Here is an 18,229-nt window from a genome sequence, read left to right as displayed (position 1 = left end):
TAACGAGGTAGTTTCTTGAATGGCACCATATCCAAAATCAATCAGAAGATGCCACTGTACATGTGTGCCAAGTTTCATGCTTGCATCCAAAAGTGCACAATTCTATCATATTTGAGGTCTTATCCGCTGAACTACAAAGTTTTACTGATTGGCATCCCCATTATGGTGTTCACCTCAATAAAAACAATACCTAGTAAAATTATATGATTGGTCACAAAAGATTTTCGAAAACTTGCATCGGTAAGACATCCTAGGATTCTGTTGGAACAAATTTCACTCTCTCTGCGCATGAAAGCATTGATATTCTTGCATAAAGTAATTAGCAACAAATCATATGTAGGATTTGTAACCATACAAGGTTTAATAAACCATTCCTTCATTTCCGTACAAACAATGCGACTTTGCGAGATATATAAAACGTTCATGAGTATTTTTAATTCTTAGCCAACAGTGCCATTGTGAGCTTTCATACACAAATCTTTTATTTTAGTTTAAATTGAATATCAACAAAACAAAATTATCATAACTTATTCAACAGCATCTTGGTCAAGATTTGGTTCTGTAAATTTAATGTTTGGAAATTGTTTTGGATCGCCAACTTGATACACTTTTTGCAATCTTGTAATCGAATCATCTTTCATTTTCTGATAATCAGCTCCCGCATCGACTGGCCCACCACCTTGCTTTTTACTCATCTGTCCATATGAAACCACCTGCAAAAAAAAACAATGATCAATAATAATGATGAAAAACATAAAATAAACTACGGTATTATCTCTAGGATGAATTTCTGGATAATTGAAATTCATATCCTTTTCATTAATACAGCATTACACATTTATGCATGTAGTCGACTGGAGCTGAAGCCCCCTATTTACTTACATTAGATCAAAAAATAATATGATGAAAATATTTGAAATTTTGCCGATTCTTGTTATCATCAAGCGATTTTCTGATAGTGGCCTAATCTTGAATTTAAAATGTATGGCGAAGCAAAATATATTAGAAACAAATGTTCCAGTCTTCAACCCTTGGATATTGGTAATTAGTGAATAGAGGGAAAAGGCAAGATGAGATGAAAGAGAAAGAGGGTGAAGCACTTTGGCCTCTTAGAATCTAAAAAAGAAGAGTTTTACCCTAAATTAAAATAATTACCGGTACTTCGGTTTTCACGAATTAACAATACATCTGATGAGGATGGGATTTAAAATATAATAGACTATATTATGGCTATATCCAGTGGTGGGATTCAAATTTTTTGTCAGACGGTCCCATCACACAAATGTCATATTTTCACAGGTGGTTCTGTTACAAAAAGTCATGTAATACTAACCAGTTCGCTGATATCATAAAATTTCGTGAGAGGGTTCTATAGAACCGGTGCGAACAGGCTGAATCCCACTACTGGACAGAGCATACCAGAGTGGTTAAAGTTTTTAATCTCTGGCTATTTTGGGGTCACGTCTCTCTTTGACAAATACTAACACCCAATCATAATGAACCGCTCATTCACTGTATTTTTACATTTACCCCTCATCTTTGATCTCACAAGACCCCAACAGTGTGTGTCCAAAAATACCAGTACTATACACACTACACAGACATCCTCCAATTCCTTGGAAAGTATAGCAAAGATATATTTCTACACTTTCATTTTTTTTGTAATCTAACAAACTTTCACAATTTTCAATTCATAAGATGAACCCCCAAAAAACAACCTCTTAGTTTTATTCTCATTTACAAATCCAAAACAATAGTCCGCAAAAATGTCCAAATTGAGTCAAATATTTGAATACTTTGAAAATTGGATGAATAATTCAAGTAATTAATAACAATTCAAAATAAAACATATCGAGACTTTGGGATCCTGTTCAAACAGAGAAAAAAAGGGTTTCATTCAACTTCATAAAAGTATGGATATTGAAATCTACGGCAAAGCATTATTTATTCAAATTACTGCATTATCAAATTCAATTTCCATTAAAATTTGATCGAAGCAATTTTACTGTGGAATACCATAATCAAAATTTTGGACAAATTCAGAATAACATTTTTCGACCTAATCAAAACAGTAAATTATCCAGATTGCTGCACACTGTGATTACTGGATTATGCCAAGAGTCAGAGTCCACTAAGCGTTCTCAAAAGTCTATTAAAGAAGGCGCGCGCGCATATAGGGCTACCAACCGTCCCGGGATGGCCGGGACAGTCCCGGAATTGACCTCTGATGTCCCGAGTCCCGGTCTAAGCTCCGGTTGTCCTGGATTTTACTGACAATCAAGGCGTTCGAAAATAGAAGTCAATGTAAGCGATCGTGGGATCATCAATCTTTAAGGCGCAGCGCGCACTGCTTCTTTTCTGTATTTCGTGTTTCTCAAGCTTCTGTTGCTTCAATATTCAAATCCTAGACATTAAAGTGTCCCGGAATGGTTTAACACAAAGTTGGCAACCCTACGTGCATATGCTAATGATTTTATTGTCAAAATTTGATTCTCTCATAGTACTGAGGTAAAATCGAAAATTTTCACATTGTACAGTCTGTCAAAGTCAAAACCTTTTTGAACCTGGATTCGGAAGTCTGAGCCAAAATTTATATTCAACACAGCGTCAATTGTTCCGAAATGTTCTTCGACTACACAGCCCTGCAAATGAACCAGCACAACATAGCCTACTGACAGAATATGCTTAAAAAACAAACTTGTCATCATATTCAGATATTGCCGATTTTGCAGTTTTGACTGCCGACTTGTTTTCGCAGGTCAATATCACATGACATGCATGAGGTATTAGTAAAAATACCTAGACTACTAGATTATTTATCAAACTTTATTACCAAAGAAGATTTTATAGGCAATGTGAGCATACCTGATCCAAATAAAGTTTCTGTATGGGATCCATCTGTTTGTTCGCAAGCGCTGATGTTGAAGCAAGATTTCGGCGAAACAGGGATACTGCCTGACGTACAAGCGGAGAAGTCCGTTGAATATTCATCTTGCGATCTCTTCTTTAGCAAGGCGAAATTAATAAAATAAAACGCAAGATAACCCGAACAATCTCCCAGTTGAACCGAAAACGTTACCACTTTGAAGTAGCAGGCATAATCAGCAGTAGCCGGAGTCAAAATGACCTTAAAAACTTTTTGGTGATTGGAGTCTCCGGATGTCTCATTCAATCAGAGCCGTTATATAATGGCTCTGATTCAATTATTGAACAAGTATAAAAAAATTCGACTCCATAGTCAGCATAACAGGCAATAAAATGATGGACAAAAACAAATAAATAAAAACTGAATATGAAATAATGAGAGCAAACAAAACCTTAGATAAGGTTTAAAACGTACAGAATGTATGAGATGAAAGGTTTTGCCAAGAAGAAGTGGTACGTGTTCACTCACGACTCACCTAATCAAAATCTAATTTAACACCACGTTTCGTAGTTATCATGTAAAAAACTAAAATTCGGAAAAAGTGTGGTTTTAAGTAAAAAAACAACACAAAAAGTTAGCAAAAAATAATGTTTAATATGACAAAAACTGAAATTCGAAAAAAGGTCTGGTTTTAAGTACAAAAAGCTAGCGTAAAATAAAATTTTAAGTTGGTAAAGTACTACGGGTAGTATTTAAACATAATGTTGGCGGATAAGTCAACAAACTAATGACTTTCTTCATCGACGCTCTGGTGAAAGTACACAAATAGTGATTATGAAGTAATATCCTGTTCAATAGAAATGAGTAGTCTATTGACACCGAAATGTAGCATGTACTGTTCATACTCAGAATGACAGAATTGCACAATAGATTCGCTGACCCGAAAATGAATGTTCACTCTCCACTTTGCCATTGCAAAACTTTATCCCTATTTTGACAGCGTTTTTGTGAGATGGCGAATACGGACTGTTCTTTATTATGTTCATATTCATCATCCTGATAAAAAAAATATTTAACCCACAATCATTTACAAGTACTGCTTAGTCTAGACCAGGTGGCATATTTTTCTGAATTAATTCTGTATTATTCCAAGTAAACTATATAAGTATAAGTTAACTAGAACAGTGATTCCCAAAGTGGGCGGTACTTAAAATTTTCGGTGCTTATTTTAAGAGTGGTTTCGCGAGTTGTTGTCTGTAAAATTGGGTATTTCAAACTATCATTCTAATTCATACCATTCAACAATCTGTTTTTTGAAATTACCGGTAAAGAATTTTAGCGTGTGACAAAGTGATCATTAAATTATTTGATTTTTTGTTAAATTTCCGAAACACAACTAAAAACAAACGAATATAATTCAAAAACCGAGAAATCGAGGTAATGTTTACGACCAAGCCTGAAAATCTGTCTGAGCGAGAAAAGCGTCTGAGCGGATGCGAAAGGGGGAATTATTACGTTTATTTTTGCATCTTGCTGATTGGCCAATGTCACGAAGTAAAAAAGGAAGTCTATGCCCGAGAAACATCCAATATACAAACAAAAAGGCGGTTTTGGCGATGAATCAATTTTATTTATGATCCACGCTCCAGGAGCAAATTACATTTTTTACGTAACAGAACTTATCGTGAGACACGTTTAGACTAAATTATATCCTAACAATTTAGTGAACAGCTGCTTATTTAGTGAACTCGTTTAACGAGCCTACAATTCAATTATAATTAGACAATAGCAACACGCAGAAAAGTTGATGCTGAGTGCAGGGGTTAAATATCTCAGTAAATATTCAAATATATTGCAATGCAATAAGGAAATAAAATTCATATTCTATTCGAGAGCTTAATCACTGCTTAATGTTTGTGAGAATTTAAGGAAAATCTATATCAAAATTTCACAAACCATGCGAAAATATTCACTTCGATGTTTGGAAGTACATATTTGTGCGAACAATTATTTTTGAAAATGAACATTACAAACAACAAGCAAAGAACTAGGATTATTTGATGCCCATTTAGACACCGTTCCTTGGCGTCGTAAAGCTATTAAGCGTGATGCAGCAACAAGGCAGTGTCACATTAAATGTCATTGTAATAATTTTTAATAGGACGATGACGACGTTGAGTTCATGAATTGTCGCAGTTTTCGCGCGCTGTTCCGTTTTTAACTTTCAGAAAATATATGCGACCCGCAAAAGACTAGCAACCCTTAATTTTGTCCCGCGAGCGACATAAAATTTGCCGACCTCTGGGCCGCAGCCGATAGTCGGTCACGGCTTTTTCCACATCCGAGTCCACGAATCTAAAACAAATGGCTGATTGATTCTATGGAATGGTGATTGGACGGGAGGCCATGGTAGAATGAGGAATCGAGGGTGAATTTTACCGAAGATCGTTATATATCATGTATTTTGGTGCATGTCATCAGGCTGTAGGGATGAATGAGATGTACAAAAATCATAATCAAAAGTTTGGGAAAATTAACTTTGTTTTCATTATTTTAATGTGAAATGGGTTGAATTTGGGGAGTTAAATGCAATAAGGTAGGCACACGGCGGTTTTTGAGGAGGCAGAACCCTGGATTCTTTCATTTTCGACCCCTTATATGGTAAAAAAGGGGGTTTTCAGCCGTGCTACTATTGCTATCAAAACAGCGAAATCGCCTTTTCATCAGTAAACGGAGTGATTTGAGATTGTGTCTGACGAAAATGTCACCTAATGAAGAACACCAAGCTCATCCATTCCATTAAAAAACACTATGAAATATGATTTGTCTTCTTATTTGGTCTGTAATATATTCGTTTCTGACTTCACATTTTTTTGTAGTGCTGGGGGGCGATGGTACAAAAGAGTTATCGATAATACAGTCCATTGCCGTATCTTAACACAAAAGACTAAATCAGAAAAACATTGTTTTTTTATGATCGCATTTGTTGTGTGGCGACTAAAATTCAAAACATATTTGTACGTCGAATAGTCAACAAAGCCAAATGATGCGCCAACCATCTCTAAATAATCCACTTGATGATATACAATATCTGCAAATGACAATCCCTTATACATGAAACACAATAAAGATTACAAGTTGAATGAAATTTTTCTGTACAGTGAAAAATTGGGAAAAGAAGAACAAACACACATGAGAGAAAGAAATTAAGCAAAAATAACAAAACAGCAGTTTGGTCTATAATCACAAATGGCCGCAAAATTTTCAACATAGATGCATAGAAATCTTAATGAACACGTGTTATTCAAAATGGCCAATATAAAACAAGAATTTGCTGGCAGCTTCATGTAATTTCAGTAAAGAAACCACATGGAATAAAGCACTGGGTGTTCATGGTAAAGACAAGAGATGGCCATACCGAATGACGTACAGTCATCTTAATGTTAAAAAATGAGAAAATTCCTCATATTTTTGGACAGATAAAGCCAATACTACTTATCAAAAGTGATCAGCAAAGCAACATTGGTAAGAAAATATTAAACAAGAAATTACATAACATAATGATACATGAAAATCAGCACAAAAAAATATATTTACACTCGCTCGACTGTGTGGTACGGGTTACATCTAAATTATTAAGTTTTTATAGGAGTCAAAGTATTATTGTATAATGAAAGCACTCTGCATACTAGCACCAAAATCAATTCAGGGAAATATACAGGATGTAAAACTATAAAATGTTGGATTTAGACATCGAATTGCTTTTTGAATATATACTGTACCACATCAGAAAAATCCTTTTGCCAACTCAGTGACAAATAGGCTTTGTTGTCAGAATCATTCACGCTCATTTGTCATCAATGAGGCAGAAAAATGTCTCTTGAAACCTTAAACATAAACCCAATAATTCACCACGTATCTAAAAAATTATGGAAATAATCAAAAATAAAAGTTCAACTGGTTATGCAGAAATTATAAAAGTAAGTAGCATGTTCCAAATATTAGTATAAAAATTTCTGTGCTGTCAATAATCATGAGGTGAGCCCTTGGCCAAAACAGAAAATCAGGATATATCTAATGAACAAAATCTTTGAATACATTACCAAAATAAACATTATTACGAAATACAATATTATTTTCCCCGATTCCCAAGCAAACCAAGGTGCACACAGCGGAATCAAAATCCTAGAAGTTAATTGCAAACTATCATGAAACTGAAAATTTTTGCTCTTGTTACTTTTGCTACGACTTGTTCAATGTAAAGTTATAAAATGCAAACACTATATATGATGAATGAATGGAATCACATTAAAGATAAAAATTAAAAAACAGTTATTACAGATCAGTTAGGTACCCGAATAACCAATCACACAATTCAGAACGCCTTCATATATTATGCCAATATTAATGGCTATTTCTGAACTTCCGGCATATTCCACTGAAAATTCCAATGTGTGCAAAATGTATGCATTTACATTATTCAGAGATGTAGTCAGAAACTGCAGGAGTAATGTTCATAAAATATAGAATGAAATAAATGAGTTTTTTTAATTTAAACTAAACTTGTATAGCCTGTCTTGAAAATGCAGGCTATAGATCAAAAGGTTCACAACTCCAAAAAAAGATTACAATTTATTCCACCAATAGCTAAATTTTGTACAATGCCATTTTTTTGTATCCTGGCCGGAAAGTAGAAAATATCCATCCAAATATAGGTATAAATATCTTCAACTTTGAGTCATTTCATAATTTTGTGTAACGACAAACTCATCATAAGGTTGAACATGGAATCGACTGATTGTCTCGTACAACCATTCAACTGAAACCACTTCAGCACCAAACTGTTGTCCCATCGCTGAATAAAACAAGAATATTTTAACATACGGTGGGTAGACGAGAAGTAGTGATATGAAACGGAAAATAAAAAAGAAAGCAATGCTTAAATATATTGACAATACGGCACTGGAAAGTAAACCCCGGATAAGTAGTGAGTATACTGGAAAGATTGAAGGGCAACATGATGAAATGAGGTGTTCGCAGAATTCATATTGAGGTCATATACCGGGCATATGGGGCTCAAAAGAAATTTGAAAAAAAAATAGAAGAAACAGCCTTCAACCATCTTCGAATACAAAAATCTGAAATCGGTTGATCCATTAGCTGCGCAAAAAAGCACGACTCAACCAAGAATCCAGTAAATTATCCATAGGTTCACTTCTGTGTTTAAAGGATATTACCCAAGAAAATTTTCAGCGACCCAATTTAGGGGTCAGGCTTCAAAGAAAATAATAGCACTAACATAAATTGTTTAAGCTCTTTTTGGACATTATAAACTTTTTGAAATAGTAACAAATTATCATACTACGCACCAACATAATCAGGTCCTGAAGCTCCTTCAACATCAACAATAATGAGTTTATGTTCAGCAAAATTTGTGGAATTATCACTCGAGCTCTGCACTAAATCGCCAAGATGTTTCGCAACAGTCGCTCCACACATTTCCAACAATTGCGATGCTTGGTCTACGAATGACAAAATGTAACACATTACATTAATTAATAATAAAGCAAACGTAAAATAATAAGTTCAGAAAATAATCAAGTAAATCAAATCTGAGTAAATTCAGCATGTCTTAAAAAACAGGAATATAAATTGCAACTAAATTGGTCACCATGGCGATGTCGTCGGTACTTCGACAACTCTGGGTCGTGAATTTTTTTTCCACCTGGCGACAAACAGGCGGACAAGCCTTGATATCTGAACAGGCTGACAGATCTCGAGCCAGTCTGCAAAGCGCGACGTCTACGTTGACCGCTCAATATCGTTGACCGTCTAGTTTTTCAATTTCAAGTTTTCAACAAACCTTTCAATTTTAACATAGGCTATATTTTTTTACAAACCACTTTTTTCGATGGATTGTTAGCTCAAAACTGGAAACCTAAAAAGATGCTGTGATAAGTCGGTTGTGCAAGTTGATGCACAAAGTGAATCCAGTACAAAATTTTTCCAATATTAATTTGCCCTTTTCGTTTCTTGGCGTTCCGCGAAGCGAGATAAAAAGCGCACGTGTTTAAACGTTGAGCTAAACCATGAGGTGCGAGTCAAGTTCAGTCATTCTGAACAACGACTTGAGTCACCTTGAGTCTTTGATAAATGATGACTTGAGTTTGAGTCGAGACAACGAGACAAGCCACACCAAAACTATAGTGATACTCTGACCATACGAACAATCTCCATGTGAATCGTACTATTATTATGTATCATTTCATATATGAAGGCCAAAAGAATCAGAAAAAGAAAAACTATGATAGAATAGATCATGCTTACCAACAGAAATAAGGCTGTAAGGTGGAAGGCACACACATCGGTACCCTTTTAGTAGTTTATAATTAGGGTCGGAAGTCCGAGATCTCATTGGACCCTGCAAAATTTCGCAACCATCAGATTCGACGTCATTGACAAAATTATCTCCGAGAACTTCGTATTCGGCTTCGGGTAACTTCTTATCCATTTCTAATGAGTCTGTCACCCATTTCAAACTAACAACCCACTTTTTCGCAGCAATACCTTGCAGATATCTAAAAATTATTATTAAACAGTTATTTTATAGAAAGTTCGCTAAACTTGTAGACATATTATTTCATATGCATCCAAGGGAGAGAGAGAGGAAAGGTGATAATACAAACTCATCATATGATGAACCCCTTCAGATTGAGAAAAGATATAGCTGGCCAGTTAGTTGTGATAGAAGCTTGGCATTGTGCATCTGATACTGAGGATACAATTTCAAGTAGTTCATGTGGTAATATCATGAAGGTATATGTGGTAATAACATGTCGTAATAACATGATCTATTCATTAGAAAATAAAATCTATATATAATTGGAAGTGTATTTCTTCATATAATTAATCGTTTACACATTGTTCAAGTGGCATGTAATAAATAGTAGTATATTTTGCTATTACTATCCCAGTTGTGTTCCCAAATTTTTTTCTATTTGTATACCAGGTTGTAAGACATTCACATAATAATACTCACTTCAAAGTCCTATCACAATTCCTTTGTTCACTTGCTCTGACGATAATATGAGTGACATTATCTCGATCAAATTGCGAATAAAACTGTCCATTATACTTATTAGCGAACAAACAGACATATTTGATACCTCGTTCTTGAATCCCTGTTGTTATAAAGCCAAGTCTACAAAATAAAATTAAAAAAAGTCAAACAAAAACGTGTACGCAAGAAAGCTGAGTACGAGCTATTAATAAATCAACGAATTGATCATTAATTGTCTTTATATTGCAAGAGATAATGTTATGCTGCTATGCTCACACATGTCGAACAAACTTCACAAGATTTTGAAAAAAAAGTCATGCTCTCAGGATATGCAAAATTTTTAAAATAAATAAATTTGCACAAATATTCAGAAAATCTATTTCATAATATACCTTTCAGGTACAACTTCCATATCATTGAGAGAATGTGCAGGAGATGCCATTTCTGGTTGAGAAGATTCGAGCCATTGCTGAACTTTAGGAGCATTGCTCTTGTCCATGCTAAACATGTCTGACACTGAAGGTGGGGAACAGTTTATGATAATGTCCTCATCCAATTTTTCGAGTACAACTTTCGTATTCAATAATTTGGAAGAAAAACTATCCATAATGTTGAAGCTGTGATGTTGGCTTGCTTGTGAAGAAAAATTGAGTCCAGCATTCGTACCATTTACCTGATGTAATAAAAATGTAATAAAAATTTACATGATACAAATTGAGCATATTATAAAACACATGATTAATTATCACCGTAGATTATGCTCATCTGTAACTAACTACTTGAGCTTTAGATTCCTAAATGGTACATCAATCCTTCACTTTGGCAAAGGCAATAATCAATATTTAGTCGAAGATTGGCAACGGGTGTTGGAATATACTTGATTCTGGCTGCATCTCTAACCCAACGAATCTTAATCCAAACTTTAAAAGGAAAATTGATGACCTATGAGTATGACACTGTCAAGGATGATACAAAGCCGGTGGGCAGCGTGGGTAGAGGAATTAAGTAACCAGATGTTTCTTGATGCCTAGACTTGAATGATGAAGTAAACTGTACGCCATTCACCAGATATATGTGAACCAACCTGCAATGGCAAGGATGTTGATAACCTTTACACATAAAACTACGGCCTGACAGTAATTAAATTACACAACAGATGAACCCTAAAAAAATCCAGAAAAACAGAAAATTGGATTGGCATACAAAAGTTCAAAAAGGCACAGCATACCAACCTTAGCGTTCAATTTTTCATTATTAGATGTTTTATTTATACTCGAATTCTCTTCATCTCCCTTTACTTTAGTAGTCTGTATTTTCTGCTTAGGAGTGTCATCTGTTTTGTCGAATGATTGTTGTAAAGACTGCTGTAGATCTGCATTACGATTTTCTATGAAATTTTCAAGCTCAATATCTTGAATATCATCATCACTCATGATCCTTTGAGATTTGCCATTGGTTTCGGATTTTTGTGACGAATTCAACCATTGTTGTAATGTATCCTTGTCTGCAAATTCACTTTCTGCTCCTCCGGAAATTTTTTCTGAAGCGAAACCAGCTGTGGTAGATTGTTCTTCTCGTTTGTTCGATGATTTTTTCTTTTTCGTATTTTCTGTTGTTTTGTTTTTCACTGACTGTTTTGTGGGACTTTTTCTTTTGCCTCCAAAATCATTTGTTTTGAGATTGTCTTCAACGTTAGCAACTGTGCCATCACATTCACTGCTGCTTGGACTTGTCCATCTGTCTCCAATTTTTTGCTTCTGTTTGTCACCTTCTCCTATTTAAGTTTATTAGAAGGAAAGAATTACAAAGTATGTAATTGAATCCCCAAAAAACTAATAGAATGGACCGTTTTGTCCATCTGTGTGGAGGAGGCCAGGGTTACTGGTAAATATAATAACTATGCTTTTCGAGCACTCAAGAAGGAAAACTGTTTCCCCGAGCATCAATTTTTACTTTCGTAACAATGACCAACCAGCAATATTTTAATGGTGTTGTTACAATTGACACTTCTTTCATACTGACAGATTTGTCATGCAAGGTTGTGAAATTATAATTTGTATGTATGAATCAGATTTAGTCTTCAGAGAAGTTCTAGTTTAGTTGCAATTATCAAAAATTAGAACCGAAGAGCTGCGATAGACTGGGTTGAATCAGCTATTAGTACTTGTAAATAGCGGGGAATTTAATAATAAGTAAACCAATTTGTAGAACTGTCGAAAATATTCTCAAATACTCGATCGAAAATTTTGCAATGGTTAAGTAAGTATAGGATAAATTATTCTGGGTGGCAAAACAGTCATCAAATTCAAATTTGTAATTACTTTCCTCATTATTTCAGGCTGAAACCATTTAGATAATAGAGTATTTCTATGAAAATAATAAAATAACTAACTTTTATTTAAATCAGACAATCTTCTCAACCATGAATCAACATTAGCCGCAACAACATCGTTATGATTAACGTTTTGAGTATCATCATCTTCATCCGGATTCCCCTGAAAACAACAATGACCAAAATAAAAGATAAAAATTTGGTAAACTCATACAGTTACACAAAATGCACTGTTGTAGGAATGGCCGGGGAACGAGGCCATGTAGTCGAGTCAAATTTGTATATATGAATGTTCGAAGTTTGATTTCAAAATTTGAAACCCTAATATCATAGTTTTGAATCCTGTTTAGCGAAACTGCCTTTGGGCTGATGTTTCATCAATCATCATACATGGTAGTGGTCATACCTAAAAACCTACATGGCTAGAGCCGGAGCCATTTTAATTTTTAAACTAGTCCTGGTTATAGGTTCTGGTTTTGGGATGTAACAAACTGGAGCAGACAAGATGCTATCCAGATATTCAAAGTATTATTTATAATACTATGTAGAATAGATTTTATTTTTTGCATTTCAACTCAAATTGCACAAAGATCATCATTTTCAAGTTTATAGTCACAGATGTGATAGAGTCTGGTAGCCCAAAGAACAGTTAGTTGGCATCTTGAGTTATGGTAATGATCACGAGATTTGCTCACTCCAGTAGTAATTCAAGTGCGTCGCTAACTTTGCTACGCTATGCAAAACAGAAAAACACAATACAGAAAGGAAAATACTCTATAGTCGCCATCTTTTGAATAGCTAATCTTATTTATAGTTTAAATAGCTCATGGAAACATTTCATCTCTTAGTTTTAATATCATAATTGAACATAAGATACAAAGTTGAATTATAGACATATTGAATATTTCTCTTAAATTAAATGCAAACCTGCGAAGGTCCCACTGTATCATTCATATGTGTATCATCATCAAATTTGATTTCTTCAAGTATGTCTCCATTATTATTGCTCGTTGTATTTCTAGATAGACAACATAAACATCAAATTTTAACAAAATATTTCCAGCCTCACAAAAATTTTCATTTCAAGAAACAAATTAATCTTGTCTCGAGTGCAAGTAAATTAAAAAAGAAAAAATGCAATTTACCTAGTTTTTCTCTTTTGTTTGAATTGATCAACTTCTGTCATGTCCATATCTACTGCGATCATTGCTTGTTCCATTGACGCCGTCATAGATTCATCTACAAAAGTAAGTATTTTGTTTCATACTAATTAAATATGCTTAAATTGTATAAAATTATGATTTTTTGTTAAACTATTCCTAAAATTGAGAATTCAAAATACCTAAAAAAGTCATTTATAAATAGATTAGAATGGTGACCGTACATTTGAACCCATGTACATTTGAACCCATGCGTCTATCCACGGGTTCAATCTATATGCGGGTGCTAAAACCCATGGGTTAGGGTTAGTATGGGTTTAACTATCCGTGAAACAAAAAAAATTCCATAGGTGCAATAGCATACAGGTGCAATTGTCATGGGTTCAAATGTACGTGGGTTCGAATGTAATGGAACCGATTAGAATATTAGATTTGTTTTGGATATTCTTGGTTACTACTTATGTCAAAAAATTTCCAGTTTAACTGACCTTGTTGAGGTTGACTGTTGTATATGACATCTCTTTCCTTGTACATTTTCGACTGTTTGCTATGCTTTTGAACACCTGTAATAATGTCATAAAGCAAAAGAGTTCAATTTCATGAATTTGTGCAATATAAGCTTGGCCATACCAATTTTTGAAAATAATACCAAACGAAATTTGATATAAAGATTGATTTTAAGTATAATAACATAATCCAAGTAATTGAAAATTATTAAACAGCTTTTTGTTATAATTTAGAATATATTGTGTAATGTTGAGTCAATGTTTCTATTTTACTAGTAAATTTGATGACTGTGTAAACAAAATCAAGAAAAATAATCAGGGATCGCTAAAACAAAATAATTTACTTTTCCGAATACATTTTGAAAAAGATATCGTCAAACATTGAATTCTTATGTTGAACAAACGAGCTAAGCCCAAGATGGTACAAACACTGAATCACAATTGTCAGGAATTATGTTTAGTTCAAATAAAAATATTCAAAATTATATCCCAAATCAGAAGTTTAGTATATCGAAGATTACTAAAATTCAATGTATTCTCAGATTTAATTCATTTTGAACATCTCATATAATCAAAATGAACTGTAAAGCTTTGAGAAAAAAAATACTGAATTGGTATGTTTACTTTTATTAGTACTTGAAACACTTCCACCATCATTATTCTGTTTGCATTCATCTTCAGTAAACATAACAACATCATCTTCATCATCGAAATGCCAATCTGAAAAAGAGAGCAATGCTCATATATATAGACTTGAGAGCCAAATAACTAATATGGTCCCCATCCACAATGTCGAAAAAAATTTGGTTCTCATAAGAATGTACAGAATATCATATCAAAAAGTGCCAAATGTCATACGAAGGTACGCATGTGAATTATTATACCCAGTGAAATTTGGAGTGAAATATTAGGTCCAAAGCGTAGGACTCAAAAATATTTAAATCCATTAGTTGCAGTAAAAACTATTTTCCACGACCGAAATAAAAACATTGATTTACCAAAACAATCAATAGCTCAAATTTGGGTATAATATTAAGCATTTCAAAATTCACAAAATATTAGTTAGAATACCATTGAAATAAGAATACAATACCTTTAGAATTTGGCACTTTGGCTATTGAGGACTCAAACTGAGGGCTTAACTGATAAAAGAAAGAAATTGTTGGGAAATTGTAAAATACTGTACCGTGTTCATCTTCAACTTTACTATCATTTCCCATTTTTCCATAATGCTTATTACTTGTTGGAACTTTTAACCTTTTGAAAAAAAAAAAATAATTTATTACTTATTCACAACATTAAAATGTTCAATCTCATATTCTTTAATGTACATATACATAAAAGATGGATAAACCATACATACAATGCTTAGATATGAACTACACTGCAACAGAATTCAAGTCATCAATTTCAGTCAGAATACGGATCAAACATGCATAAAATTCTGGCAGTTTTGGAAAATGAAAATTTAAAAGAACAATTGTTAGAATATCTTCAATTTACAACGTTTTTAAACTTCAGAAATGTTCACTATTATGCAGCAAAGAAGCATTGGTAACTTGACGCAAACAATATAAAGCAACATTGAACTCACAATGTAAGGTAACATTGAATGCCAAAGAATGTAGAGGTTTTATGAATAACATAACTTCCATATTAATGTATTTCCATAGCGCATGTATTAAAAGGTTAAAAGACTTTCTTTCACTCCAATCCGTATTTCCTGAACTTACCCTTTGCCCTTAGAAACTTGTGACATGGAATTGAAATCTTTGCTTCTCATTGATGGTGACGCCACTTCATCATTCTTGTTTGTATTTTTGAAATCTTTTCTTGTTACTTCAGTAGGCCTACGAGGTGATTTTCTCAATTGTGATGATTGAGAAGAATCACTTTTCTGCTTAATTTTCTTTGAACCAGGAGGACGACCTCTTCTTTTATTAGTCTTGCCAGTTGATAACTATCAAAGCAATAAGAATATGGAATTTTTTAGCAATGTTTCACACCTTTTGCTTTAAACAGGACACTGAACAAGTATTCTTTCATATAGTGCAGCAATCGGCTCTTTGTTCTCGGAGCTCTGACTCCAGTGAATCAAAGAGCAAATCAAAATCAGAATCAAAATGTAAGTCGCGAGCAGTAAAGATGGGTCACATGATGGTGATTCAAGTCCGTCAAATCTTTGTCTTTCAATTTTTAAAGATGTTTTCAATATGTCATAGATTGAATTATTGCATCATTCGTATTTCATTTGGCTTCTTATTAGTAAGAACTAGATTATTGCATCATAAGTCGTTTTCTGGAAGTTTTAATAGCCACGGACATTAGAGTAGATGTTGCGGCTCCAAGTAGGTTTGAAGTTGATGGAAAGAATGCCAAATAGTTCCTTCAATGCTAAAGATTGCCGGTCCGTGATATAGTGAGTATTACTAAATCATGATCATGTGGATTCCCATTTCAACACAGCCTACTCCAATAAACGAGAATATCGGTCAGAGACCGAAGAGAAGACTTATTGATCGAAAGTTAGGGGATCCCCCAAAACAGCGCTCTTACTCCATAGTGACACCTTGTGTCCCATCACTAATTAATTAATAACTCGCTAATTATACGACATAATTCATCCAAAGTCAATAGGCTTCTGGTACGACATATGATGAATGCACATGCAAAATCTGGAGCAGATTCAATCTCGCTTTCGTGAGATATCGCGTGCATCTAACAGACAGACAAACAAACAGACAGACAAATACCTATCAACATACTTACCGATTAAAATCGATAAGTAACAATGGGTGAGATGGTAAACCTAACAATGGTCCAAGAAGGAAATAGTCAACATAAATAATACAATATCCCACCCAAAAATCTGATAATACATGCACGGTTGATTATAGTTTCATATGAAGGAATGTTCAGTGAGACCCTTATAAACAAGTAATAACATTTTACCTTATGATCCCATAAATATTTTAGTATTCATTAAAACAAATTGATACTTTAAAAATGGTTATCTATAAATTACTGATTTACTTGATATTTGATTTTTTTGTCAAGTTGATCAATTATTTAAAAAAATTGACAGCTATGACAAAATAAATATATCTGTAACAGTGTAACAAATAATAAGTCTTTTTTCATTTATACAAAGTCAGCGTCACAATGCATGTGAATCATTAAATGCATTCACATAAAAAACAGACAACTTCATGGTTATCATGTAATTACTCATATTACAAATTCTAATTCATGTTATTAATAATGCTACAAATTATTGTCGCTGATTATGTTTAGGAAATAATAAAATACAATATTCTCACAAACATGAATGTAAAACGATTTATATTCAAATTTCAATATTGAAGGATTGGTATTGATTGGAGAATAATATTATGCCTGTTATAACCGGCTCGAAATCCAAGATTTTAATTTAGGGAATTCTACTTTCATCACATGCTACAATATTTTACTACCTAATCAGTGATAAACTTCAGGCGAATAGCGCTCAAACTACAGTAGCCAATTCGTTATTCCATCATGAAAAATAAATAATATTAGTTGAGCTGTGATAAACAGCTACCTAGGATTATATTTTGAGTACATCACATGGTACATAATGATAACCATTATCCCATTAGATAAATAAAAATAAAACTGTAATACTTTTAACAAAAACTTATAGGTTAATGTCCTCTTTCTATCTATACTTTTGCAATATTTTTATCTATTCAACGGTAACTCGTACATAGTTGACATCCTACCTGTGACGTGGTTATCTCAGAAGTAGAAGCCGTTTCCTTTTTCTTGATCTCAACGATATTCTCTGATATTGCAGATGTGGTTCTAACTTCCCTTATAGTTTCTTGTTCTTTTTGTATTGAAGTTCTTGCATTTTCACATATTTCTATTATGAAGGATAGACTGTAATATAATTGCCTAACAAAGATGTCAAAAAAGAATAGAAAATTCACACACATTTCATATCTAGCATGAATTCGTGATTTTAGGAAGAATTTAGAATATTTTATCTGTAAAAAGTGATTCTAAACAACTCACATCTGACTATATTTCAGATAATGGAAAAACTGAATCAATACAGTTCATCTAACAAAAATTGATTTTCGTGAAATTACAGTAGGTTGGGCATATTTGCTCAAAGGAAGGTTAAGTGCACTCACTCAGAAATAATAAAAGAGATTGATCTCGGAGTGAAATTTAGGGTGAGCACTAAAGTGTCAATAGCTACTGAGACTATATATGAATATAGAGTAGAATCATGTAATAGTAAATATCGATTGACACAAT

The 18,229-nt window shown here is 33.5% G+C and overlaps 2 protein-coding genes across 4 annotated transcripts in view; both read right to left on the bottom strand.

Annotated features, from left to right (window-relative positions):
• Window positions 1-413: 413 nt before the first annotated feature.
• LOC144422985 (ATP synthase peripheral stalk subunit F6, mitochondrial-like) lies at window positions 414-3,114 on the bottom strand. Its single transcript, XM_078113125.1, has 2 exons — window positions 2,866-3,114; window positions 414-713 (listed from the first exon to the last, which is right to left on the bottom strand). The coding sequence occupies exons 1-2, from the start codon at window positions 2,989-2,991 to the stop codon at window positions 528-530; spliced, it is 312 nt and encodes a 103-aa protein (XP_077969251.1). The 5' UTR covers window positions 2,992-3,114; the 3' UTR covers window positions 414-527.
• A 2,574-nt stretch (window positions 3,115-5,688) lies between these two features.
• Window positions 5,689-18,229, bottom strand: part of LOC144422720 (uncharacterized) — a 33,339-nt gene continuing 20,798 nt past the window's right edge. For all 3 annotated transcript variants that reach the window (XM_078112463.1, XM_078112462.1, XM_078112461.1), the window contains exons 21-34: window positions 17,686-17,828; window positions 15,658-15,884; window positions 15,111-15,181; window positions 14,549-14,644; window positions 13,907-13,981; window positions 13,404-13,497; window positions 13,186-13,276; window positions 12,319-12,421; window positions 11,159-11,700; window positions 10,319-10,599; window positions 9,906-10,067; window positions 9,194-9,444; window positions 8,236-8,388; window positions 5,689-7,721 (exon numbers count right to left, since the gene is read on the bottom strand). In XM_078112463.1, coding sequence (XP_077968589.1) covers window positions 7,594-7,721; window positions 8,236-8,388; window positions 9,194-9,444; window positions 9,906-10,067; window positions 10,319-10,599; window positions 11,159-11,700; window positions 12,319-12,421; window positions 13,186-13,276; window positions 13,404-13,497; window positions 13,907-13,981; window positions 14,549-14,644; window positions 15,111-15,181; window positions 15,658-15,884; window positions 17,686-17,828 — 2,417 coding nt within the window. In that variant the 3' untranslated portion in view covers window positions 5,689-7,593. The remainder of the gene's footprint in view (window positions 7,722-8,235; window positions 8,389-9,193; window positions 9,445-9,905; window positions 10,068-10,318; window positions 10,600-11,158; window positions 11,701-12,318; window positions 12,422-13,185; window positions 13,277-13,403; window positions 13,498-13,906; window positions 13,982-14,548; window positions 14,645-15,110; window positions 15,182-15,657; window positions 15,885-17,685; window positions 17,829-18,229) is intronic.

Source organism: Styela clava, chromosome 5 (genome assembly GCF_964204865.1).
Source record: "Styela clava chromosome 5, kaStyClav1.hap1.2, whole genome shotgun sequence".
Taxonomy (NCBI): domain Eukaryota; kingdom Metazoa; phylum Chordata; class Ascidiacea; order Stolidobranchia; family Styelidae; genus Styela; species Styela clava.
Note: the sequence above shows the minus strand (reverse complement) of the source record. Positions and strands in the feature narration are given on the sequence as shown.